The following is a 26,493-nucleotide window of genomic DNA, read 5'->3' as shown; positions in this document are numbered from 1 at the left end:
AGATTTCGGTCGATTACAGGATTTGCAAATCATTTGCACCGTTTGTTGTCAACAGATATTTTTAAAATACTGTAGCTCCTAGGGCATAGGTTAGTGTGTGGCTTTGTGGCATTTTAAATATTAAGTTATGACTATTAATGTCGGAGTCCTACAATGGACCTTTGGTAGTTCCTATCAATATGGGATATTGTGTGTTGCATTTATTTATAACTGTAAGTTAGTGACTCGTGTTAAACCCTGCTTTCAGCAAGATCCTCTGTTATATCACATCTGTCACACTGATGTGGATACGAGAAAGTGATCATGACTCTGATTGTAACACACAAGATGTGGTGAGGAAATTCCGATGGTCACAATCAAGACGAACATGGGATTCTAGCTCATGACCAACGATTGGGTCGTAGCTCTGCACAGGAAAATGCAGTGGCTTAGACGTCAGAGACTCTTGATACAGTCACCCTTTCCAAACAACACAGTTGTACCAGCGCTCCTGTTTGAAAATGTCAACCTTGTGATGAGTAAGGCAAAATTAGTTCTTCATGATCATATTCACTGAACAATAAATGATTCGAATGTGATATGAAATTGTTGAAAATATCAACGTGGTCTTGTCACTATATGACTGGAATAAGGCCGATGCGACGTTAAATTTTAACTCACTCGCGCATGTGTTCCTGAACACAAACCCTACCATGGATCGTGATGGTATTAGATATCCCACTCACTCGGGAGGTAAGGGTGAGTGAGCATGTTTGGTTTAACGGTGCTTTGAACTGTATTTCAGTCATATCACGACGTGTCAACTTGATGTGGGAGGAAAGCCATATTTGATGCAGCTGTAGCGGCCATAACATGATGGGATTCGAACCAAGGACCTTCTGATCAGAGGTCAGACGCCTTGTCCACATGACAAAAGAGGTTAACCCCGTCAGCAAACTGACAAGGTAAGATTGTCATCAGTGGGACGAATCTACACCCTGCTGTACAGCCCTCAAACCTTTACTTCTTTTATGAAACCCACCTGCACTGGTATGGTGCTGACAAACCATGAAAAATAATCAGGGCGAATCTGGAATTCAAACCACTATTCTAGGTTTCCGTTACGCCTAAGACATGGCACAGCGAATTGCGGTGCCTTTGACGACTGATCTACCAGAGGCCTCTGTTTAAGTATGTTCCAAGTCGGGAATATTAACATCTTAAAGAGAAGATAAGTCTCTTTTACAGCAGCACAGGATAGCACCTTGTGATAAGAATATGGCTGGGAAACTCTGTCAGAACAATTAGAAGTACTAATACGAACGAGTCAGTAAAATGTTTAACAGACAATCGACGGTCGGGCTAACATGTTTAAAGGTGCAATTACCTCCATAGGTATACGGGCTGGACACCATACAGATTCAGGATAAGGCTAGACACTATAAATTGTAATGTTGCATTCATTAGCTAGGCCTTAAGTGACAATGTGGTGGAGAATTGCAGTCACTGACTCCAACATGCCTACTGTGTTTCCATCCCTTGAATTAGTAACTGCCACTGATTACCAGTTGATACATAATGCAAATGTCAGTACTGCGTTTACTGTAGAATACATTTGGCCATTACGTTCTCTTGTGAAAAAACGAAATCCAAGGGTTAATCACGTACAATTAGAAATTACTTGGATTGTTTGTTTAAATATATGACATGTAATCCAGTGCAATGTTCAAACTGGTTAACGTATTCATTGCCTCATTATGTTTACGTTGTAAGACAAAAACTGGTTACCTATATTTTATTCAATAAAAAAAAAAATAATTGAAAGCAAACAAATTGTGAAACAGACATAATTGAATAATACTGAATATAAATATGAATAATTGAATAAAATATAATATTTAAAAGATGCTACTTAATGTGACTATGCCTGGCGCTCGGCATCAACGGGATTAATGGTTGGTCGGCTCGGAGACAGCATTCTGTTCCTGAGAGGGATGGCCATGTTAAACTGCGGAATGGTATCTCAGAGGGCATGCTCTATATAACAGTAATATGTGAATAATTGAAGTTATTTTCAGATTAGATAAATGAAAACATAAATACATGTAGACATTTAAATACACAAATAACAAACATGAAAAAATGAACTTTTCTGTTTATTTTATGCAGGTAAAGATTTTTCGGTTATACACTTTGATTTACAGTATACACATTTGATTATATACATAGCTACATGATCACAGGAGATAATATAAACAACTAACATTTAATCAAATACTTTGAAATGGTAAACTTACCTATTTTGAAATGTCCTGTTTAATATATATCATAAGTAAAAATACACAAACACGGGGTTTTAATTTGCAAAGTGTATTGCTTCAATTCAGAGAAAAGGTGAAATAAGCATAATTTAATTTAACCCAATTCAATCATTTAATATACCCTAATTGAACCCAATACAATATTTATATATCAACGTACGGACTCCTTAGAAATATAGCATCACATCTGGGTATACATTTCAAACATCAACACCTCTCACCTACATGTACGTCAGAAACCTATGATCATGGGTTATGGGAGAGAAATGAGTATATTCACTCTGTCATTTATTTCATTTTGAGGAGAAAAACATATAAGAACTTCAAACGTAATATACCACTATTAACGAATGTACACAATACCACGTTATGCATTTCCCTATGTATTCAAACAAAATCATATACATAATTCAGTTTAAAATCAAGAAAGACCAGTAAAATAAATTCAAACACCTCCGCAAATATGACATTAAGAAACGGTAAAGAAGTGACATGTTACAATATGACTACAATAGGCTAAATGTTACCAAAAAGACAATGACTTTCAAATCCTATCTGTTCTATCATTTTATGAATAGAATATTAATTATCTTCATTTTATGTGATAATAATAGGCATCAGTCTTTACTAGCCAGATAGGGGGCACGGGTGGCCCAGTCGTGTAAGGCACCGCGATTCGCTGTGCAGAGTTGCGTCCCTTGGGCACACCAGAAACCTATGATTGTGGGTTCGAATCCCGGTTCGCCCCGATTATGTTTCTAGGTTTGTCTGCACCATACCCGTGCTCCTGGGTTTCATCGAAGTGGTAATCGTCTGAGACCTGTATCACTTCGGGCTTTCCTCCCACATTAAACTGACACACCGCGATATAACTTGAATACTGTTAAAAGCGGCGTTAAACCCTACTCACTCACTACTAGCCAGATAAAGTTTCTTAGAGAAATAATTACGGGTTTGTAGGTAAAGCACATCAAATTAATCCTGAGCATATTGGACATAGAAAACGCTAAAAAGCAAAAATTAACAGATTTCGTAACAAGAAGAAACATGTGTCTTGATGTGTATAGAATGTTTCACGAGGACGTATTGCAAAGTATCTGGACCATTGACGAAATACAAGGCAAGAACCTAAACTACAATGTCAATTCTCGATGCTAAATTTCAAATTTGATTTACATAATGTTTGGAAAACGTTACCCTTGTAACCGTAGTGGTTTCCGAGAAGAATTGCTTCTGAATAAAACACGCAAAAGTTAAAAGTACTGAAAGCATCAGTAATCAGGGGCACGCAGTCTCGATGCTCTTATGACGACGTGAACAAGCATAGAATTCTTATAACCTTTTCCTCTGTTGTTGAACGCCGCACACGGCAATATTTCAGCTATATGACAGTGGATTGTAAACAATAAGCTTGGACAAGACAATTCAGTGATTGACATCATGAGCATAGATTGGGATACGATCATATACATCAACGAAGTCAGCGAGCCTGACCACCCGATCCCGTTAGTCGCCTCTTACGAGAAGCAAAGTCGCCTTTTAAGGCAAGCACGCGTTGCTGAAGACCTATTCTACCCCGGATCGTCACGGGTCCCAAATTGTATAAAGTTCAACAATGGAACAACACACATGTGTGTTGACGCATAGATTGGAACATGCTGTGGTGAGGTTTCAACCAATCCTTTGTGATCCTAACAGACTTTGGGAGCATTGCCAGCTACGCTCAGGGAGTAACCATTTAATGAAAACTACATTTTTATGGGCACGTCTTCAGGATTTGCGATCTGATACAACATCTACAGTTGCAGTCTTTCTGTGGCAAACCTGGCCAGCTGTTTTCGGTCAACTTTGATTGAGTTAAGCACAGGGAATGTGTCAAAGAATTCAACATGCTTTGGGACAACATTCATTGCTGACGAAATGCCAACATCAACTTCCCCCTTCAGAAAGTTTATGATGTCATCCTGTGTAAGTCTGGCTCCTTGTTCCAGCTGGACACAAGCACATATCTCGTGGTGTAAAACCTTGTCGGGAATAGGAACAATGAAGTTCTGTTTAATCCCAGGACATTTAGCAAGCTTCTCCTCAAGCAATGTTGGGTAGAGAATGTATGGGCCGTGCATGATGGCGTCAAAACTTCTGCCTACTACAAATAAGCATCCTCTGGTGTCTTTATAACCCACATCCCCTGTTCGAAACCAACCATCTGGTAGGAAGGATGAATGTGTTCCTCCATAATATCCTTTCGTTATAGTCGCTGAACGAACGAGGATTTCACCATGAGCTTCGGTTTTAACTTCAGCCATATTTGAATCAACTATTTTTACGTCCACGCCTGCAGCTGCAAATCCTGCTATATTTTCCTTGAAATCAGACACGTTCTTGTCATTAAAAATAATTCCATTGATCAGACCCATTTCTGTAGAGCCATAGGCGTTACAGACAGCATCAGTAAGTTGCCCTATGGGTTCAAGACACCCTCTCTTCAAGGATTGCCCACTAGTCAGAACTGTATGCAGTTTATGACTCTTAGATTCCCATATGTCTCTCTGTTTGAAAATACTGACGATCTGGAATGAAGAGAGAAATGCTAATTTGATATCTTCCTGACAGATCACGTTCCATGTAAACTGGTGATTATCCGTGATGACTCCAACAGAATCATCTATCAGAACCCGTTGCAAACCAGCATACAGAAAATATACTGGGAATCCACCACCCCAACCGAGTGGAGCACTGTTGTAAATGGACTTCTCATATTTGACAAGTGCTCCAGCCATTTCCAATATCATCTCTCCTATCGTCAGAATGGCCTTGTGTGAATGTTGGACCAGCTTCGTGTATCCCGAACTTCCTGATGTCGTGAATATTTGAGCAACGTCTGACGGATTCATCTTGTTGTTCACATACCTATTACATGAAGGCAGTGATCTGAGAAATTCACATTCTGGTTTCTTTGTTTTGCAGTATGCCACATTCTTCAGACTTGGCACATTGGCGCATTTGATATCAGAGCTATACTTTCCATCAGATACGACTTTGAAAAACCTGCTGCAAATTCCCCAAGCCCCATTTTCCTGATTTGGATCAATGACAAGAGTTTTGCATTTAGCCTTTCGCATTGATTCGATTATATCTTGACCATCCGAACGCAGAATTTGGCCGTTCATAGACACAGCTCCCGCTAAATGTACACCGAAGTCTACTACGACACTCTCTGGGCAGTTGGGAAGAGCAATGCAAACCACATCTCCAGGTTGAACACCAAGTTCAGTCAGTCTGAAGGCAAACCTACTGGACAGATCCAGGACATCTCCCCGTGACAAGATATATCTGCCATTTTTGCTCCAGAAAATGAAGGCAGGCGTGTCAGGCTCAGTCTCTCCCCAGAAGCAGATTCTATCAGGAATTGTTTGATCCCCGTATGCCTCCATTGGTGACTCGTATCCGGAAAATATGTACAATACGTCATGATAATAAACTATATTTTAAGTTAATTGGTTAAAGATTAACCGTGCTATTAAAGTCATCTGATTTGCCTGACGACCCGATCTATTTTTCGGCAGGCAATAGATGGGGCACCTTTCCTAACGAGGGCCCACTCTGACGTGAAATTGTGTATGCGGTGAGTTTGAGTCATAACGTCACATTGGGTTGGATGTGTGTATAATGTTATAAGTTGCGGGGCTATATCGTCACAGAGAGGGTTGCTTGAATGAAATCCTGCCGCAGGGATCAATGTGCGTGGTATACTCCATAGTGAAATAGATTTTCCACCTAAATTTGAAAGCACACCGAAAATTCCAGTTCAGTTGACATGACCAATAACAATAGCCACTCTTTTTGGATCACAACAGTAATGTACTGTGTCTCAGGTCTAAATTCATAACAAATAAACAGCGACACCAGAAATTGGAAGCCAGTGGCGAAGTTGAAACGATACCATTTAACATCATCTTCACAGGAACGGCTGTCACACCTGGAGCGTTGTAGAGATTAAGTATTTGTGTAACCATCCCTGTGTTTTATCTTTTCTGTGCACCTTGACCTCATTCTTCTCACCCGACAGTGCGAGGTATATGGAATCCAAAGATCATGTGGCGCAGGTCGCTTTCAGTAAGAGCGGGACCAAAACTCATCACATCATCGCCAACAACCTCCATGATTTCACTAAAAGAAAACTAACAGAAGCAGTCCACATTCGCCGCCACAAGCCATCAATCAACAAAGATCAAGGCTATTTCATCCCATCCGCCTACTATGAACTCATCAAACAATAATCACTTATCCTGTTTATTGGCTTCATGTCCCTATTGGCTTCCACCTATGTGTTCTCTGTCCATCGTATTGTGACAGCATCATCCCTTTGTTGTCAACACCTACCAATGTTATCCCACTCATGTATGCAATTGTTGTTACTGTTAATCCTCTACTGTTAATCCTCCACCTACTAAATAGATTCTGTACTATGCCCCTCATTCAGTCTTGCTTGACAACGGTATAAGGATCTATACCAAAACGTCGCTTTTCATAGTATAAAAGAAGGTGTTATCCATAAAAGTGTATCTATCTTGGATGTTAAATTAAGTTAATAAAGCATCTGGGCACCTCTGTAGTGTTCATGGATGTTACAAACATTGGGGCTATTATCTCATTTCTTCAGCATTGTGCGGCGTTATTCGCCAAACCAACGTTTAATTGTGTCCTTGAAGTATATTTGAAAAACAGATGAGCATCTAATTCAGTCGATTATGCGCTGCTGTATTCGCATTTAAAAGTTGTGTTTGTTTGTTGTTTGATGGCGGTCTGAAAAGAATCGAGTCTGGAACAGACAATCCAGTGATTGACATTATGAGCATCGATGTACGTAAATTGGATGCGATGACATGCATCAACCAATTTGCAAGTTCAAGGTGCCGTCTGTAGTTACGCCTAAAACCACTAAAGAGAGATTGAATTTGTGAACAGCTGAGAACCGAACTGACGATCACTGGCATAGATTCCAAACAAGCTTGCTTGACGTTGAGTTAGTGTTGGACGAATATCTTGACGTCGAGAACATAGACGGGCAGAACGCAAACTTGTTCTCGTGGCGACCTTGATTATATGAAGGTTTGTGGCATTAAAATGCTCATCCCTTATATAACATGACGTCAGAAACAAGACGAGGTTGAGGCGTCTATGCTCGTGGAAAGAGGCGACTAACAGGATCGGGTGGTCAGGCTCGCTGACTTGGTTGATGCATGTCATCGTATCCAAATTGCGTGGATCGATTATTTAAAAGACCCTGGTCATATATAGCTGGAATATTGCTGATTGCGGCGTTGAACAGCAAACAAACAAACACACATATCATGCATGATTGTTGTTACTCGGGCCGACCGTAGATCTTTGGTACAGGGAAACACTGTGTATCTTAATAACACCGAGTTGCCTTCAAAAGTGCTGAAACCTGAAGTTGACTGTCACCTGTTTTGAATATCCAATGGCCAACTGCTGATGCACGATTTATAAAACTCAGAAGTTTGTTTCAAGTTTTCTTGTTCTCTGCTACTGTTAATGAAGTTGGAAACAATGTGCACTTACTTCCAGTTGCACAGGCACGTCATTAATTACAATGAAAAAAATGTGTATCAATGGTAAATCTTTACATAACATATAAATGCTGAATGTGTGCCTGTGTATATATTATGATAGAAAAACCAACCATTCACGTGTACCCGGGATTCGACCTGTCACCTACACCAACTAAGTAAAATATCCATGATTACTGTACTTACGATGCTGCTGCTCCCTGTCTAACTCCTCCTCATGCAGCAACAGACCGAAGCCTTATAAAGGTGCCCTTGGTGATGTCTTTCATTTGTCTGGTGACGTGTGTGTGATTAAATGTCGCACACGAAATGTATGTTTTCCATGCAGCAGCACGACTCTGGAAAATATGTTTCAAATTTAAGCTGAGTAAGTGTGAGTGTGTAAAATGTCAATGAACTCAAAATCAAGTGGGTTGCGGTTAAGGCTATGGTGATGAGTTCGTGATCACATGTCACACACGAAATGTATGTTTTCCATGCAGCAGCACGACTCTAGAAAATATACTGAACCGCAAAAGAAACGTCACCATGGATAGATATATGAGAAAACTTATTTGTCCAAACACTGTAAACATACTTTGAGACATATTAAAAAGATGAAACTTGGCAAATCTGATCATCAAGGTTGGCATTAAAGTGTCAAATGTGAAACACAACACTAGTCTCTGAGAAAATGTCATCACAAGTCTGCATCTCGTGTGTCCGCCATGTGCATTGATGATTTAAATCAGGACTGAGGGCAGGCCACTGCATGGTTCTGATGCCATTCTGCTGGAGGAAGACTCTTGTTGCTCTCGCAGTGTGGGCACGGGCGTTATCATGCTGAAACTCGTGGTTGCGGCGAGAGATATGGCGTGTGGTCTCAAGACTTGGTCAATGTACCGAGCCTCTGTGACACCATTGCCTCTCCTTAGACCGATGTTCTGGAAGACCAAAGGGTCGACCCTCTGTGCAAGATCAATTCCAACCCACACCATGATGCTCTCTAAACAACACGCGCATCCGAATAACGTTCCCACGGCGTCGCAAGGCTCTCTCTCTCTCTACCATCTGCTGTTGATATACAGTAACGGCTCTCGTCTGAGAAGAGGAGTCTTCTCTACTGCTGGTGGCGCCAGTGCTGGTGCTTTGTTGCCCATTGAAGACGGTCCCGGCGATGACGTTGTGTAAGAATGGGTCTTCGGTGTGGCCTGTGACAGTGGAGGCGTCTGCTAGTCAATCGTCGACGCACGGTGTCTGCACTAATTTGTCGCTGATTGGTTCCCTATGGTCTGTCGAGCAGTTTCCACAGCAGTAACAAAGCGATTTTGAAGATGCGGTTGCACAATCTGACGATCCTGACGTCGAATGGTGACCCTTGGTCTTCCACTTCGTGGTCGGTCATCTGTAGTGTTGGTGGTATGGTACCGTTGCTGGAGCCTGTATATGGTCCTTACGAACTTGAAATGCATTGGCTACTTGCCGGCCGGTTTGTCCAGCTTGCAATCGTCCAAGGGCTTGGTGTCACTGATTTCTTGTCAATCTTGGCATGTGGTAGCAATTCAATAACGAATGAATGTTATCCGATCTGGCGGATTTTTAAAGGGCATGAAATGGGGGAACGCATGTTTATTTCAATTTGCACGGAACTCACGTGCATCGGGTTACCATGGCCGTTGCCGTGATGCGTTTGGGCGATCGGTTTTATTGTCATCTGCTTTGTTTTTATCATCAAATTTTATTTTTCCGGACAAGGTAATATTAAATTTTAGAAACTTTGACAAAACTTACCCAGATATTTAAATGACAACTTGTCATGCAGTGTTACTTGGGGTGACGTTTCTTTTGCGGTTCAGTATATGTTTCAATTTTAAGCTGAGTAAGTGTGCGTGTGATATAGTTACAATGTACTCAAAGTCAAGTGGTTTGCTGTTAAAGCAATCAGATGGATTATGTGTGTTTGTTTATCCTAACTTTCATGTAAATGCTGGAGATATTTTCAGAATAGAAATGTTTGTAGACACAGTAGAATACATTTCTGTTGATGCCCGATGTATGCTGACTAACTCGACCCGTGAAGATCCGGGGTAGACTAGGTCTTCAGCAACTAATGGTTGCCGTGAAAGGTGTCTATGGGATCGGGTGTTTAGGCTCGCTGACTTGGTTGAAGCATGTCATCGATCCCAATTGCGTGGATTGATGCTCATGATATCAATAACTGGATTGTCTGGTCCAGACTCGATTATTTAACAGACCGCCTTCATGTAGCTGGAATATTGCGTTAAACAACAAACCATCCAACCAACTGACTAACTCGTGTCAGTCAACGTTGTTGTGTCAGTCCAACAGAAATCAATCCACATATTTTAAAATCTTGGTATTTTTTGGTTGTAAATTAGATTTGAAATCAGTGATCCAAATAGGACAAGTCTTGCAATTATTTGTGTCCCATGCAGAAATACATCATGAAGGTGGGTTTAAATGAAAGATGACCTGCAACTTTACTGAACACATTTTAATGATGTCTGGTAAATGTAAAACTTCAACCCCAGAGAATATTCTGTCTCGAAAAAGAATATTGAAATGTTTTTGAAATAGAAGCCTTCATGTTGCAACACTATTTCCTTTGTAGACCAGGCCTCTCGGTAACATCAGGATTAAACATCAACTCCTGTTTCACATGTTGGCAGATGATAACCAGCTCCAAAAGCTCCACCAGCTCCACAAGCTCTTCAAGCTCTTTAGGCCACGTCCCATCCATCTGCTGTGTGTCACTGCAACCATCATCCCAACATCAAACTGTTGTAATAATAGTGTAGCGCTATGAGCATCCACTTGGTGAATGGAATCTGGGGCATTATAAATGCACTTATTATTATTATTCTAATTATTATTAAGACATGACTGGACGACAAGTAACAACATGAAAGTTAACGTGGAGACAATGAGAATATCCTTGTCAGCCTATCTCTGTTGATGATGCCACCATTCCCCTTATCATTGACGCTAACCTCAACCTGGAGAAGCAGATTACCCACCTTTCTGAAGTCTCCAGCCCACAGCTGAGGAACATCCGCGAATTGCGGTGCCTTTGACGACTGACCTACCAGAGCCCCCTGTTTAAGGACGTTCCAAGTCGGGAAGTCCTACATTAACATCTCAAAGAGAATATGTCTCTTTTACAGCAGCACATGACAGCACCTTGTGATTAGAATACGGCTGGGAAACTCTTTGTCAGAACCATTACAAATACTAATACGAACGATTCAGTAAAATGTTTAACATAGACAATCGTCGGTCGGGCTGATATGTTTATAGGTGCAATTACCCTCAAAGATATACAGGCTATACACCATGCAGATACAGGATAAGGCTAGACCCTGTAAATTGTAATGTTGCATTCATTAGCTAGGCTTCAGACAACGCACCAGCACACGCACACACGCGTGGGACCGTACACAAATGTGCATGCACATTGCTTCATAAAGCAATAATCTTTAACGCTACGTTAAGTCCTTTTTCACCTCACCCAGTGATGAAATTTATAACACTGTAATTTAATAAATATTAGCGGACTACCAGGGAATAACATACGTTTGATGTGATTAGGGGGTCGAAAGAAAGAAAATCATATTGAAGCAAATACTATAAAATTCAATTATTCACCATTCTTAATTTCATATGTTCCGAAGTATATGCTATTTCTATGAAGATTTCAAAGAGGGTCGTATGTCTCTTGCTCAAAAATTGTTTAATCAGGGTTACAACAGTCAAGGCCTTAGCAGATCAAAGTTTGCATGTGTTTGTGACATGTACCACCGGTTGAACAGGATACACCCACCTTTTCGCGAACACCTGGTGTCATCACTATTTGATAGTGATTCATAGACACGTGCTCATAACGTAGTCAGAATCGCACAATGGACTCTGCTTTTAGAATATATTATGGAAAGATTGTCGCTTATATTTACACCTATCTTAAATAGCAAAGCACATGGTCATCATGGTCATGTGTACATGTGACACATTCAATGCATTTGTGGTCAAAGTGTATTGTGTTGTATAATTTTACGTCAGAACAGCAGCAGAACAGTTGCGGTTAATGTAACAGTAACGATATATAAGTACAAAATTGACGACAAGATTCTTTCAGTTCAATCCGAAAATGACAGATATTTGTTAAGTTTTGGTTATCTCATTAATCAGATTATATTTATAAAACTTAAAATATTACACAGGTTTTTCAACTTGTGTCTAGGGAGGGGCCTAACTTGAAGCACCGGAAGTGGCGCCAACATTTCTTAGCTTGACTACAAAATATTAATTAATTTGTCACGTGTATCAACATAACAATTCACACAAGCAACTGATAAATAAGAAACGAAACATACTATATGTTTTGACCTACATTAGGCCTATCTAGATAATATTGTACTTACGATAAACGAAAACACCACTACACACATATTCCAAGACAATTTTAATTATGGATTTCCTTTTCTTACACAGAATTTTGTCGATTCGAGTTGACGATCGGAATTATGTCAACTTGAATTGGAACTTTCTCCACGATAAAGTCACCAATGTCAGAATCGAAAAGAAAAGGCTCCCTGATTATCTCGAACAACTCTCCGTCAAATTAAGCGTCACACGAAAATGTTTTGTTGTTCATATTGAAGACAAGCGAACTTGCAAAGTTCTTGGCAGTTATAGGCGGATGCGCTCATTGGGCGTGGTTGCTAAGAGATCGCGTTGTCAAAAAGGTAAAAAAAAATAGTTTTAGAAAGTAACAAAATAAATTCCGAGTGCAATCAAAAGTACCATGTCCAGGATGATTTAAAAAAAAATTGTTTTCACGATAACATCTCTTTTTCTAAAAATGCAAATTAATTTATTAATTCATCCCAAGGTCGTAACCCTGAGCACGTGATGGGTATTGGGAAGGAATCTTGTGATGACGCCGGTAATGAGGCCGTGTGTATTAAATTGTTGTCAACTGACCAGGAAGATTGTCGAGCCATTGACATTATGACAGATGCTCGTCATGGATGGAGAAAAATGCATCTGAGAGAAACATTGTTGCTTTGAGATTCGAGACAAAATATGTGTACATGTCGAAGTAATGAATAAGCTGGATGAAAATAATGTTAAAATCCATTTTATCTTCTACAATTATTGAAAGACATGTATGTTTTGATAAGTAATATATTTTATTTCGTCCGCCCGCTCTCTAGTCAGTTCAGGCTTAAGGGGAGAAACACATACATAAAATATGGATGGCCTTGTCAAACGGCCCACGTGGGTGGATGTTTACATGACGTCACCCGTTTACTCATTTACCAATGAAATTCGTGTGTCATATTGACCTGTCAGATCACTTGTATAAGCTCCGCCCATTTTCCCTTATACGTAAAATATTTACTGCGCATTCGTCCCGATTAGGCTGATCGGATGTTGGGGGCTTTAAGTTCAATGGTTCAATGAAGAAGTCGAAAGATTACAGATAATACGGACGGACATTATAATATGGACAACAAGCCATGTCACTTTGATCTATTGTATGCTCCTGATGAACGAATCCTCATTCATGTGAAGCCCTTTGACCACTTTCATCATGATTTCTTAAACATGTTTTTTCGTTTCTAAGACCATATATAACTAGTTGTCCAAAAGGTGACCAATATCGCAAAATTACCAGACTTTCAGTGCTATTACATACTACTTGTTCTATTACGCAAACAAGCAAAAGGGTTAGCCAGTCGAGCATGGATCAGACAATCCAGTGATTGATATCATGAGCATCGATCCACGCAATTGCGATCGATGACATGCATCAACCAATGTCAGCGAGCCTGACCACCCGATCCTGTTAGTCGCCCTTTATGGCAAGCATGGGTTGCTGAAGACCTATTCTACCTCAGATCGGTGTCAGATATTATTAGAAAGATAATATGTGCACTATACTGAATGTTCTATTTACCACAATTGTCAGCTTTCAGTAAAGTGGATAATGCACAAAATAGTCAGAAAACGATACATTGATGGTAACAAACAGAAACACTGGATATACATGTACAACTGTATAGTTATTTTAGTGAACAATGTTTCCCATTATCACGAAGGATGCAACTTGTGAGATAGATCGGGGTACGTCGGGTTTACAGATTTGTTTTGGACATGTTTCCTTTTTTGGGGATAGACATGGACACATCTAAGCGTATCATTTCCATTTGTCAGTTTTGTCACAGGCAGAAATGTAAATTAAAATCGTAAAAACCCGAGAATAATGGTCCGTTTTCAAGCAAGAAATTACATTTTCTATTGTGCCATCAGTCATATCATGCTGTTTGCTGTACATCTTCCAATGGTTTTGACACATTCACGTATACCTTGACCTTTCACCTGCACCAGCTAAGTAAAATATCCACGATAATTATCTATATATTAACGATTCCACTTTTTCTACTCTATTCTTAATCCCCCTGCAACTACAAATCAAAGCCTTATAAAAGTGTTCTGCCGTGAAGCCCTTCGTTTTATAGCAGTGCAATGTGATTGTGATTCAAAGTCACACACGATATGTATGTTTTCGATGCAGAGGCTCGCCTCTGGAAGATGATGTTTAAATATTAAGATGATTAAGTGGGAATAAGGGATTTATTTACAATGTACTCATGGTGAAGTCGACTGCATTTAAGGATATTAAATAGATGGTATATTTTCTATAATGTCCTTACTTTCATACAAAGGTTGAAGTGATTTTCAGAACTGCATTGCTGTCAGACACAATTGGATGCATTTCGATTGATACCAAATGGATGCTGCCTCTCGTAACGATAATTTCTGTTGTGCCTCTTCCACATAATTTAATCCACAAAGAGTACATTCAATGCATGGATGATGTTTTTGTTTGACATGAGATACCTTTAAAAGGTTTATTTGGCAGTTTGTTTTGGCTGTGAAGTTGGATTTGGATTAGGGGATCAATACTCAAGATAGCACAGATTTTGCTATTGTGTGTGTCACATGAATAAGTAACGCATGGAGATCGGTTCGAAAGAAAAATGTCCGCCAACTTTACTGAACATTTTAATGATGTCGGTAGACGAATAGAACAATACCTTCATGATGCACATAGATTTCATGATATCTCGAATTGACCACCAGAGGACTGCAATCTAAACCATATATTTCAGCAGCCGCTTCTGTTTCCTTTTGGATATAAATCAGAATATGTGCTCGAATTGGCAAAGTCAAAACAAGTTAATTTGGCGAAGAGGTTTAACTTAAGTTTCAGGTATATCAATGATCTGATATCGTAAATAGCCATGAAATAGCCACGAAATAGCCATTCCCTTTCACTAACTTACCTAGCTGAACTAGAAATACATGATACAAGTGAGACCGCCTCATGTTTCGTATTTAGATCTATCCACGAAGAGAGAAAAAAACCCACAAGATATGATGAGAGGTATGACTTTAATGACTTTACAATGAATTGATCACTTCTTGAAAGTACGCCATAAGGTTGACGTGCATATGGATATTTACAGATTAGATAAATTAGGATAGATTAACTGCCACACGAATATTGTAAAAGAACCTTTCATGGTATACATATCGACAGTTCACACTAATGATGAGATAAATAGATGCATGAATACATAGATCATATAAAAAGCAAACACTTTGAAATAGTAAAGTTATTTATTTTGAATTCTCCTATCGATGCCTTGTTAATAGAAATACACCTCAAGGTTTACCTATTTCATTCCAATGTTTATTGTTTCAATGCAGGGAAATTGTGAAGAAATCATTATTCCATTAAACCCGAATTTAATCATTCATATACACATTAAATATTCTATAAATTAACAAAGTTGAAGGAAAATGCCACATGCATATGTATCCGATTATAGAGAAGAGTGAGTGTGTGAGTATTGTTTTACGCTGCTTTTAGCAATATTCCAGCAATATCACGGCGGGGGACACCAGAAATGGGCTTCACGCATTGTACCCATGTCGGGAATCGAATCTGGGTCTTCGGCGTGACGAGCCAACACTTTAACCAGTAGGCTACCCGACCGCCCCTATAGAGAAGAATGAAACCAATATTTGTAAATCATTCAATACTTTTAATGATTAACTATTTGCTTCAATGATTTTAACAATTTCAACAAATAACAACCAAAAGAGTGTGAAGGGGAAAATAAACACTGGTTTGATGTGTATACATTGTTTCACCAATAAATATTGCTCATTGTCTCGATGTCACCATTTTATATAACCTCGTATATATATATATATATATATACACATATAATCAATGAACTGCAAGAAAAGAAGCTACCACATGTATATGATTATAAAGAAGTATGAAGACAAAATATTTTGAGTTAATCATTCCATCTTTTTGATAATCAACAATTTCCATCAATAATTGTAACAATTGCAAAAGTATTAGTTACACTGGTATACATATGGGTGTAATCTGGATATAAAGTAACAAATAAAAGAAAACAGATTCTGGAATAGGAAAACTGCACTGGTTTGATGTGCATACAATGTTTCATGAAGAAATGTTAAACAGTTCCTGGCTTGGAAATGGAATAAAATATGAATATAAAAGGCAACTACAAACCAAGTGAAATGTTCATTTTCGAGTCTTGTTTTCAAGTTTGACCACCACAATTGTTCTTAATTATGTGAGCAAAATGTTATCTTTATATCCACAGCGGTTTCCGAGAAGTCTTGTTCCCTCTCCGGGTCCTGTAACGTATACTTCACTTCCTGATTTGAAATGGCATTGGCAGAAAAGGAAAAGGAAGCAAACATCCAGAAAAAACCCACAAAAGTATATCTACGTTCCACGACACTCATTGCAAAGTCATTGCATGGGGTTCGTAGGATATTCTGGGGTATGTGTGCTGATGTCTACATTGGAAGATACTGCAGTATGGTTTCAACGAACCATCATTTTAGTAACCCGGGGAGTATTGCCAACTAAGCTCAGGGAGTAACCATTCAACGAAAAACGATTTTTGTGGACATGTGTTCACGATCTGATACAACAGCTACAGTTGAAGTCTGTCTGTGGCAAACTTGGCCAGCTGTTTTCGGTCAACTTTAAATGAATTAAGCACAGGGAATGTGTCAAAGAATTCTACATGCTTTGGGACAACATTCATTGCCGACGAAATGCCAAGACCACTTTCCCCTTTCACAAAGTTTATGATGTCATCCTTAGTAAGCTGGGCTCCTTGTTCCAGCTGGACACAAGCACATATCTCGTGGTGTAAAACCTTGTCGGGAATAGGAACAATGAAGGTCTGTTTAATCCCAGGACATTTAGCAAGCTTTTCCTCAAGCCATGTTGGGTAGAGGATGTATGGGCCGTGCATGATGGCGTCAGAACTTCTGCCTTCTACAAATAAGCATCCTCTGGTGTCTTTATAACCCACATCCCCTGTTCGAAACCAACCATCTGGTAGGAAGGATGAATGTGTGTCTCCATAATATCCTTTCGTTATAGTTGCTGAACGAACGAGGATTTCACCATGAGCTTCGGTTTTAACTTCAGCCATATTTGAATCAACAATTTTCACGTCCACGCCTGCAGAAGCAAAACCTGCTATATTTTCCTTGAAATCAGACACGTTCTCGTCATTAAAAATAATTCCATTGATCAGACCGATTTCTGTAGAGCCATAGATGTTACAGACAGCATCGGTAAGTTGCCCAATCGGTTCAAGACACCCTTTCTTCAATGGTTGCCCACCAGTCAGAATTGTATGCAGTTTATGACTCTTAGATTCCCATATGTCTCTCTGTTTGAAAATACTGACAATCTGGAAAGAAGAGAGAAGTGCTAATTTGACATCTTCCTGACAGATCACGTTCCATGTAAACTGGTGATTATCCGTGATGACTCCAACAGAATCATCTATCAGAACCCGTTGCAAACCAGCATACAGAAAATATATTGGGTATCCCCCAAGCCAACCAAGTGGAGCACTATTGTAAATGGACTTCTCATATCTGACTTTTGCTCCAGCCATTTCCAGTACCATCTTTCCCATCGTCAGAATGGCCTTGTGTGAATGTTGGACCAGCTTCGTGTATCCCGAACCTCCTGATGTCGTGAATATTTGAGCAACGTCTGACGGATTCATCTTGTTGTTCACATACCTATTACATGAAGGCAGTGATCTGAGAAATTCACATTCTGGTTTCTTTGTTTTGCAGTATGCCACATTCTTCAGACTTGGCACATTGGCACATTCGATATCAGAGCTGTACTTGTCATCAGATACGACTTTGAAAAACCTGCTGCAAATGCCCCAAGCCCCATTTTCCTGATTTGGATCAATGACAAGAGTTTTGCATTTAGCTTTTCCCATTGATTCGATTATATCTTGACCATCCGAACGCAGAATTTGGCCGTTCATAGACACAGCTCCCGCTAAATGTACACCGAAGTCTACTACGACTCTCTCTGGGCAGTTGGGAAGAGCAATACACACCACATCTCCAGGTTGAACACCAAGTTCAGTCAGTCTGAAGGCAAACCTACTGGACAGATCCAGGACATCTCCCCGAGATATGTTATGTCTGCCATTCTTGCTCCAGAAAATGAAGGCAGGCGTGTCAGGCTCAGTTTCTCCCCAGAAGCAGATTCTATCAGGAATTGTTTGATCCACGTACATGTATGCTTCCATTGCTGAGTTGTATCTGGAAAAAAAGTACAATATGCCATGATCATGAACCAGTATTTAAGTTAACTTAGTTTTGGTTTGAATGTGTGATGTATTACGCCACAATAATCAATGTTCAACCTATATGTGGTTTGCCAGACAAGTGAGTCTTATGAGCGATGTCCCACGTCATGCAATCAACCAACCCTGACGAGTCTGACGATCTGATCTAATTTACCCCGGACAATAGCTGTAGTCAGGCATGAAATGTGAAATGTTGTGTGTTTAAGTCATAACGTAGCGACGAAAAGTGGGTTCGAATACACACCAATATGTGATCCGGCTATATATTGTCACTGAGAACATGGTGTGAAAGATCGTTGTACATGAAATGCGTAAGAACACAATATTTCCAATGGCCTCCGCGGTCTAGTGGTAGAGCGTCCGCCCGGAGAGCGGAAGGTCCGGGGTTCGATCCCCGACCGCGTCATACCAAAAGACGTTAAAAGATGGTACTTGTTGTTACCCTGTCTGGCGCTCAGCATTAAGGGGCTAAAGCAAGGGCTGGTCGGCTCGGAGTCAGTATACTGTGTCTGAGTTGGGTATTCGTGTTAAACTGTGGCATGGTATCTCAGTGGGCTAGCACTATAAATCGGCATCAGTCCGGACTAGTACAAGCAGCCACACAAACACACACACGTACATGCACGTCGCTATATAAGTGCAATAATCTTGGACGCGACGTTAAACCCCATTTCACCTCATCTCGCACGTAGAAGAAGCATATTCTTGTGATGACAATATATACTCAATGCCTCTAAAGATCCACCTACATAATATAGGAATAAAAACAATTAAAAAACAACATGCAACTATTGGATGAAAGACAAATATATATTTTGTTTCCAGTACAAATTCAATACAAATAAAGAGCGACATTGGCTCATGGGCCAATCTGGCTGTATACCGACCTCTTGGTTCTATGTGACTTAATTCAGATTACAGTCAAGGGCCGAACCGAAGAACTGAGATTATTCATGGCTATGCCCTCGACGGGGGTTGAAATAGCGTAAAATTATTGTCCCCCTGAGAGGGCATGTAAGACCATCTCATTCAAAGTGTATTTATATCTACACCCTTCAAAAAAAGAAACGCAGAGGTGTTTTGAGAATTCCAATTAGATTCCCCCCCCCCCCCCCCAGCAATCGTCATAAAGACAATTCTTATGTTTCATATCATGTTTGTTGTACATTGCGCGCAAACACATCTCACAATGTTTTTTGTAAAGGTTTATCAGAAAAAATGCAAAGGATGCAGGAAATTGCTTTCAGAAAAAGTTTTCAGCACAATGCACGTGCAAAATGTTGGAAACAAGAGTAGAGACATTGACTATAAAAGACCGTACAAAATTCATCAGTTCATTACGAATTTTTCTGACGTGAACGGAGATCGAAAAATGCCAAGATTAACTGCAGCTGACCGAAATATCGCCATTGGACGTTTGGAAGCAGGGGAGTCCCAGTCTGCCGTTGCAAGAAACTTCAACGTTCACCAAAGCACCATATCGCGACTATTGGATCGATATACCCGCACTAATTCGACTCAAGATCATCCCAGAAGAGGAAGACCAAGAGTGACCACCCCTGCTCAGGATCGTTACATCCGATTGCATCACCTTCGGAATCGATTTGCTACAGCAACGGACACTGCAGGACAAGTGCCTGGTGTGCGAAGAATTTCCGACCAAACCATCACAAATCGTCTGAGGGAAGTGGGAATTCGAGCGAGACGACCAAAAGTTGGACTGTCTTGCGACGTCTACACCGTCAACGACGTGTCCGGTGGTGCAACAGAGTACAGGCATGGGATCACAGGAACTGGCGACGCGTTTGGTTCAGCGATGAGTCACGTTTTCTTCCTCAACGACGGGATGGAAGACAACGTGAATACCGACGTCGACATGAACGTTTTGCGCCGAACTGCGTTTGACAGGTGGACCCATTTGGTGGAGGGAGTGTCATGGTGTGGGGAGCCATATCCTACACGGGTAGATCACAGTTAGTGGTTGTGTAGGGCAATGTTACAGCAAACCCATATATAGACCAAATCTTGCGTCTTCACCTCCTCCCAACGTTGGACCGCCAGAGGGAGCTGTTCCAACATGACAACGCTCGTGCAACAGTTAATTTCCTTGTTAATGAGAACATCAATGTCCTTCCATGGCCGTCCAAATCGCCTTATCTCAACCCGATTGAACATTTGTGGGCGAATTTGATCGACGCGTCCGTCAACGTCACCAGCGTCCCCCACACGCTGGCACAATTCGCCAACGCCTTACAGGAGGAATGGCGAAGAATTCCCCACCGACGACTTGTGCAATCTGTGCCAAGAAGGTGTCGAGCAGTGACGGCTGCAAGAGGTTGTGTGACCATTTACTGACCATGACGCCCCCTTGTGGCTACACATGTGCAATGACTAACTGAATTAATGCTGACAATGACGACAATGCTTTTGTCGACCACTGTGTCTATTTTCATTTGATTGTGTTCACGCATATTGTAGATAGTTTACATCGCTTAATAAATATCCTTATTTTTTAACTATGCGTTTCTTTTTTTGAAGAGTGTACCTCTATTTTAACTGTAGAGTATTTGTTCACTCTTAATCTCTGGCTAAACCATTAACTGGGGGAAGGTATAAAACCTTACTCTTGTTGCTAGCGATCTACAGCCCCATTTGTATATCATGTCGTTCCCCCATAATCAGTTCTACAACTAGTTTTAAATCAGTCTATGATATATTGCTACTTATTACACTGTCTTCGTGGACAGTTTTTTATAAATATTGTACAACTTGTTCAAGTAACATTGTGGCTAAAAATATTGCTGACGTGACTTAAAATTTAACTCACTCACACACTCTGAACGTTCATGGTCCGGTCTGTAAGTACGCCTATAATCAGCCGATAGAGATGGACCTGCTCACATTAAAGAACACAACTGACGATCACTGATGTGGATTCCAAACGAGGTTGCGGTTGTGGTGGACGAAACATTGGCGTCGAGGACGGAGACAGACAGAACGCATACTGCTTCTCATGGTGGCGATGCTAATGCGGACATTTGAGGCATTACAGTGCTCATTCCCCAAATGACGTTAAATCTGTTACGTGGGACAAGTTTAACAAGGTACATATCATGCTTGTGTGATATTGTTCTAGGACGATTCCAGATATCCCAGTGGTTACAATGGTTTGGTACCGGTACCACAGTCTCCAAATAACACCTACTTACCCAAAAATGCACTAGTTACCCTAAACTGCACTGCCAGTGACGCGTTCGGAGTATCCCATGGTCATTAGTTCTGGCAGAAATCAACTCATCGTTTCATGTGCCTGTAGTCCTCTACCATTAATGAGATACGAAAAATTGTGGCCACACCTCGAGCATTGATTTTGAGTCGCAGTTTTGGCTAGGGGTCAGCAGACGTACTAATTTGAAGACGCATTAATTTAAAGATTTAAAGTAATGTATATCATTATGGAAAGGGGTTTGTTACTTTTATTTTCATACGATCAAATAATATTCCCAAAGTAGCAAAACATCCAGGATGGATGTCAGGTAATCCCCAGTTCTCGTATAATATACATAAACTCGAATGTGAACATATTGACATCAAAGATGACCCAGGTTACGTATGAAGAAACACATCATTTATGATTAACCAGAAATATTAAGGGGTATATTGCAGACATACCATATTGTTTTGTTTTTTGTCAAACGAAACTGTTAAGTACCATTGGAAAGATAATAATATGCTATTTTGAATGTTAACTTTGGTTGATTGTTGTTTAACGCCGCACTCAGCAATATTCCAGCTATATGACGGCGGTCTGTAAATATTCGAGTCGGGACCAGACAATCCAGTGATTGAAATCATGAGCATCGATCCACACAATTGGGATTGATGACATGCATCAACAAAGTCACCCTCCATCCCTTTAGTCCCCTTTTACGACAAGCATAGTCGCCTTTTATGGCAAGCATTGGTTGCTGAAGACATATTCTACCCCGGATCTTCACGGGTGACTGTTAAATTTTTTTGGGTATACGATTGTATATTTCAGTGAATAATGTGCCAAAATATCCAACGTATGAGATAAACAATTCCTTCGGAGGACATGTACATTTGGCTGTAAGAGGATTTCGCAACTCTTCAACCTTCAAGTAAAGACTTATTGGTCTGTTCTGACGTGTTCCGGCCAAGGAGATAACGTAGACAAAGTAGACACACAGTATGGATAACAACTTCAATAGGGACGTGTTGGTATCTACCGCTTTCACAGTATAATAAACACGTTGTTAGCCAAAAATTGTGTCTACTTTGTCATCCGTCAACTTCTAAGAGGGATTTCGACTTTCCACAACGGTAAATCCTCATGTCAGATATAAATGCCGAATATGTGCTTGTGAATATAATGGCCGACATTGATTCCCTTTGTGAAATGGACAAGGGCAGTCTTAAAGTAACATTTCCAATTTTCCCTAGACAGATGTGTACATTTTGTATAAGACAACATTGAAGTACTCTATGAAGCTTTAAATACTTTAAACTGTGAAGTTTCATTTGATCAGTGTGTGCTTAGTCATGTCGTGATATTGTACATATTCCAAAGGTTTTGTCCATTCACTATTCGTGCTTCAACCTTTCACCTACACCAGCTGAATAATAAAAACGATTTCTATACTTACGGCTTTACTTGACCTCGTCGGTCCCTCGACGTGTGGCTACAGACTTTATAAAGATATACTAGCAATGTCGTTCTGCATATTAGTTGTATAATTTGTCTATTATTCAACGTCACACAAGATAGGTATGTTTTGTATGCAACGGCATGCATTTGGAAGATGACATTGCAAATGTAAACTGAATAAGGATGACTTTGAATATCATGTGTGATTTATCTACTCCACTCACACGTGATAAAGCGTATGGGTAACTGTGCCACGGGTTTCATATCATAATCAAACGCAAACTAACAATGTTAGCTTCACGTCAAATTGCAATAACAAATATATGATCTAATCACATCAACCAAGCATAACGTAGGGTTGATATACGTTTACTTCGGCGCGTGTACGTGTTTCATCTGACGTTAAAAAAGCAAAACCAATAAAGTCAGGAATGTAATAGTCCCGATTATATCACATGGGAAATGTGTGGATCACTACAAATCGGCGAATCTATTCCTAAATGTGCAGATAGGTTGACTTAATGGTGAATATATTCACTGCCTAGATGCCTTTTCGAAGTGTATCCAGTCGCCACATGGCTGAGACCTTTAAATTAAGTTTTATTGAGTAAAACTCAAAATTGACAATCGTAATATAGTCACTTATAATAGACGCCCCAGGAGCGGTATCGGTGGATGCGTTATTACTTGTGTCATTTCTTAGTGACACAAAGGATACTCTCTGAAGCAATAAACGTTTTAATCCTTGAGAGAATACATGTCTGCAGAAAGATTGTAGATCTTCGAAATGTAGACTCTTCCAAAGACAACATCTCCAAAGATGTATGACAAACAGCATTTCCTGTGCTCCAGGATTTCCTGTTTACCTCTCACAATTATTGAGGTGCTCCAGAATCCATTTCTTTCGTTTTTGTTTCGGACACTTGTAAAGAGGACAAGTTCATGACAAGTGTTACGGTGCATATCAAGCAAAACGTCATCAAAACAAAGTTTCTGATTTGGGTAAATATTAAACGTCCACGTCCGAGAACAACCTGTATCGATCATTATCCGAAACAGATTCCATTTTTAGATTTCCATTCCTGTCCAGCGGTTACATCCCCATACGCAAGTTCGTGTGCTTTTTAAATGATAAAATATAGCCCACATATTCCTTCCCATCATCCTTAGTTGTCATTAGTGTACAAATGACATTGTTTCTTTCACCTACTTTCGATCACCAAAAACCCAAAGATGCATATGCCAATTAAGTCTGCAGTTATCCCCATATTCAATTGTCGAAGGCAAACATAATGTTTGTGGCCTGGATCTTCGCCTTTGATGAGTGACATTTGTAGGGCAGCAAACATCAAACAATGTCCATGGGATCTTAGTCTATAAATGCCACATAAACTACATAGTTATACACGATTATAACATAGCTACGTGATAAATCTGAGAGAACAATGAAGAACGAAGTGAGGTTTATTCCACGCTGAAACAGTGTTCTATCAATCAGTCATTTCTGGTGTTTCGAATATGCGATCGCAACTTGATGACGCCGTGTATAAGACGACGTTATCTTTGAGAGGGGAGTGTCTAGTGAGTTGTTTTCGTAGGATGTAGCTGGGCAACGCAGATTTACGCGAAGGTGAGCGATCGTATCCAAAAGCGGGAGAGATATGACAATAGTTATTGGGAGAAAGGGTACAGGTAATCGACTTGTGGATTGTGAGAATATTGAGAAATACCCACCTGGACTTAAAATGGACTTGTCCGAAATTGCCGAGGTCGGACACTATTGAGGGAGTCATCATTATTGTAATACGGGTATGTATTTTTAAAGCTTGTACATTGTATCACCATTCTTAAAGCGGCTGTATATAATTTTGACATCTCATATAAGAAATAAATGAGGTCTAAAAAGGCCTTGTCAGAAGCAACTGGGTTTTATAGAAAACATGAGGGGCGCAGACCCGAGTGGTTTATTTTCCTGCAGTGTATTATTGTAGGATAAACAACTTGCACTCGTCATTTATTCCTAAATAAACCCGTTTGCTTTTGACAAGCACTTTTTAAACGGGAGAGGATGCAGTAAAGGTTCCACACAGACTATGTGGGGCAGTCAGATGATGAGATTTGATCCACGGACCTTCTGATATCATTGCGATGGACACTTTGTCGACATGACCAAAGAAGTTAACCCCTTCACCACGCTGACGGGATAAATCAGGATGTGAGCTGTGCATGGCACAAAGTCCTGTTACGTATGAATGATGGCGCTTAACAGTTTTGTTGTTGTACATACATCTTTCTGCCAAGGACGTTGAGCAGGAATGGACATTGTTTCACTCTAGACTCGGATAATATCGCATTCTCAGGCTACACTCAAACACTTACGTTTTTAGCACATTGTGTGAGTGACGGGTGATACCGGTAGAGTAGGACATGCTTACCCTTTTCAGGGACACCTGGTGTCTGATTTTCAAAGATCCATTCATATAACTGTCAATACTATTTTGCCTTTTAATCCCAATGGAATTCGTGAGATAATGAAGATTGACTTTACTCTTGTGTTGTATATTAACTAGGTTAATGTGTTATCGAATTAATTACAGGCTATTTAAGTTATAAATCCACCATTTAGTGAATGAATGGATGTTTGACTGAATCAATAACAAATCATTAAAATATGAAATGCCGAAATCTGATTGAGTATTATAGTTACTCTTTCTAACACGTGTCTCCATCCCTTGACTTGGTGCGCGTTTAGCAGTGATGGTAACCTTCTGCTGTTAGCGGGTCAAATCTAGAGTCACATGGTAACACGGCAATTATTGCGCCCCAAGGGCACAACCCATGCCGGTGTATTCCATGTATGGCTTAATGGCTTATTTAATCAATACCACACGGTACATTATCTTTGATATATCCAGAAAAAATGACAGAAGGGTATTACGTGCGTTATAATTATAATAATAATAATAATAATAATAATAATAATAATAATAATGAAAACATGGCAGATATGCGGACCTCGCTTTCGGAATGTCACGCTTGCATCCCAAGTACCAAGTTGTCCGACTCCCCATTGTTCTCGGTGCCTTAGGTTTGGTACCTCCCAATCCAAACAAGGCAGCGCTTCCTGGGAGAAGTCCCATTCGCTGTCTGGGCTGCGGTTAGAGGGGGCAAGG

At 40.1% G+C, this 26,493-nt stretch overlaps 1 protein-coding gene and 1 pseudogene across 1 annotated transcript; both read right to left on the bottom strand.

The window, feature by feature from the left end:
* Window positions 1-4,096: 4,096 nt before the first annotated feature.
* On the bottom strand, window positions 4,097-7,362 carry LOC139446213 (3-[(3aS,4S,7aS)-7a-methyl-1,5-dioxo-octahydro-1H-inden-4-yl]propanoyl:CoA ligase-like; annotated as a pseudogene).
* Window positions 7,363-16,947: 9,585 nt separating this feature from the next.
* Window positions 16,948-21,608, bottom strand: LOC139446736 (3-[(3aS,4S,7aS)-7a-methyl-1,5-dioxo-octahydro-1H-inden-4-yl]propanoyl:CoA ligase-like). The gene is made up of 2 exons (XM_071228038.1): window positions 21,553-21,608; window positions 16,948-18,604 (listed from the first exon to the last, which is right to left on the bottom strand). Exon 2 carries the CDS (start codon window positions 18,589-18,591, stop codon window positions 16,948-16,950), a length of 1,644 nt encoding a protein of 547 aa, XP_071084139.1. The 5' UTR covers window positions 18,592-18,604; window positions 21,553-21,608.
* Window positions 21,609-26,493: the final 4,885 nt, after the last annotated feature.

Source organism: Haliotis cracherodii, unplaced genomic scaffold (assembly GCF_022045235.1).
Source record: "Haliotis cracherodii isolate W230 unplaced genomic scaffold, xgHalCrac1.p SCAF_6, whole genome shotgun sequence".
Lineage (NCBI taxonomy): Eukaryota > Metazoa > Mollusca > Gastropoda > Lepetellida > Haliotidae > Haliotis > Haliotis cracherodii.
The sequence above is the reverse complement of the archived record's forward strand: the minus strand, read 5'-3'. Positions and strand labels throughout refer to the sequence as shown.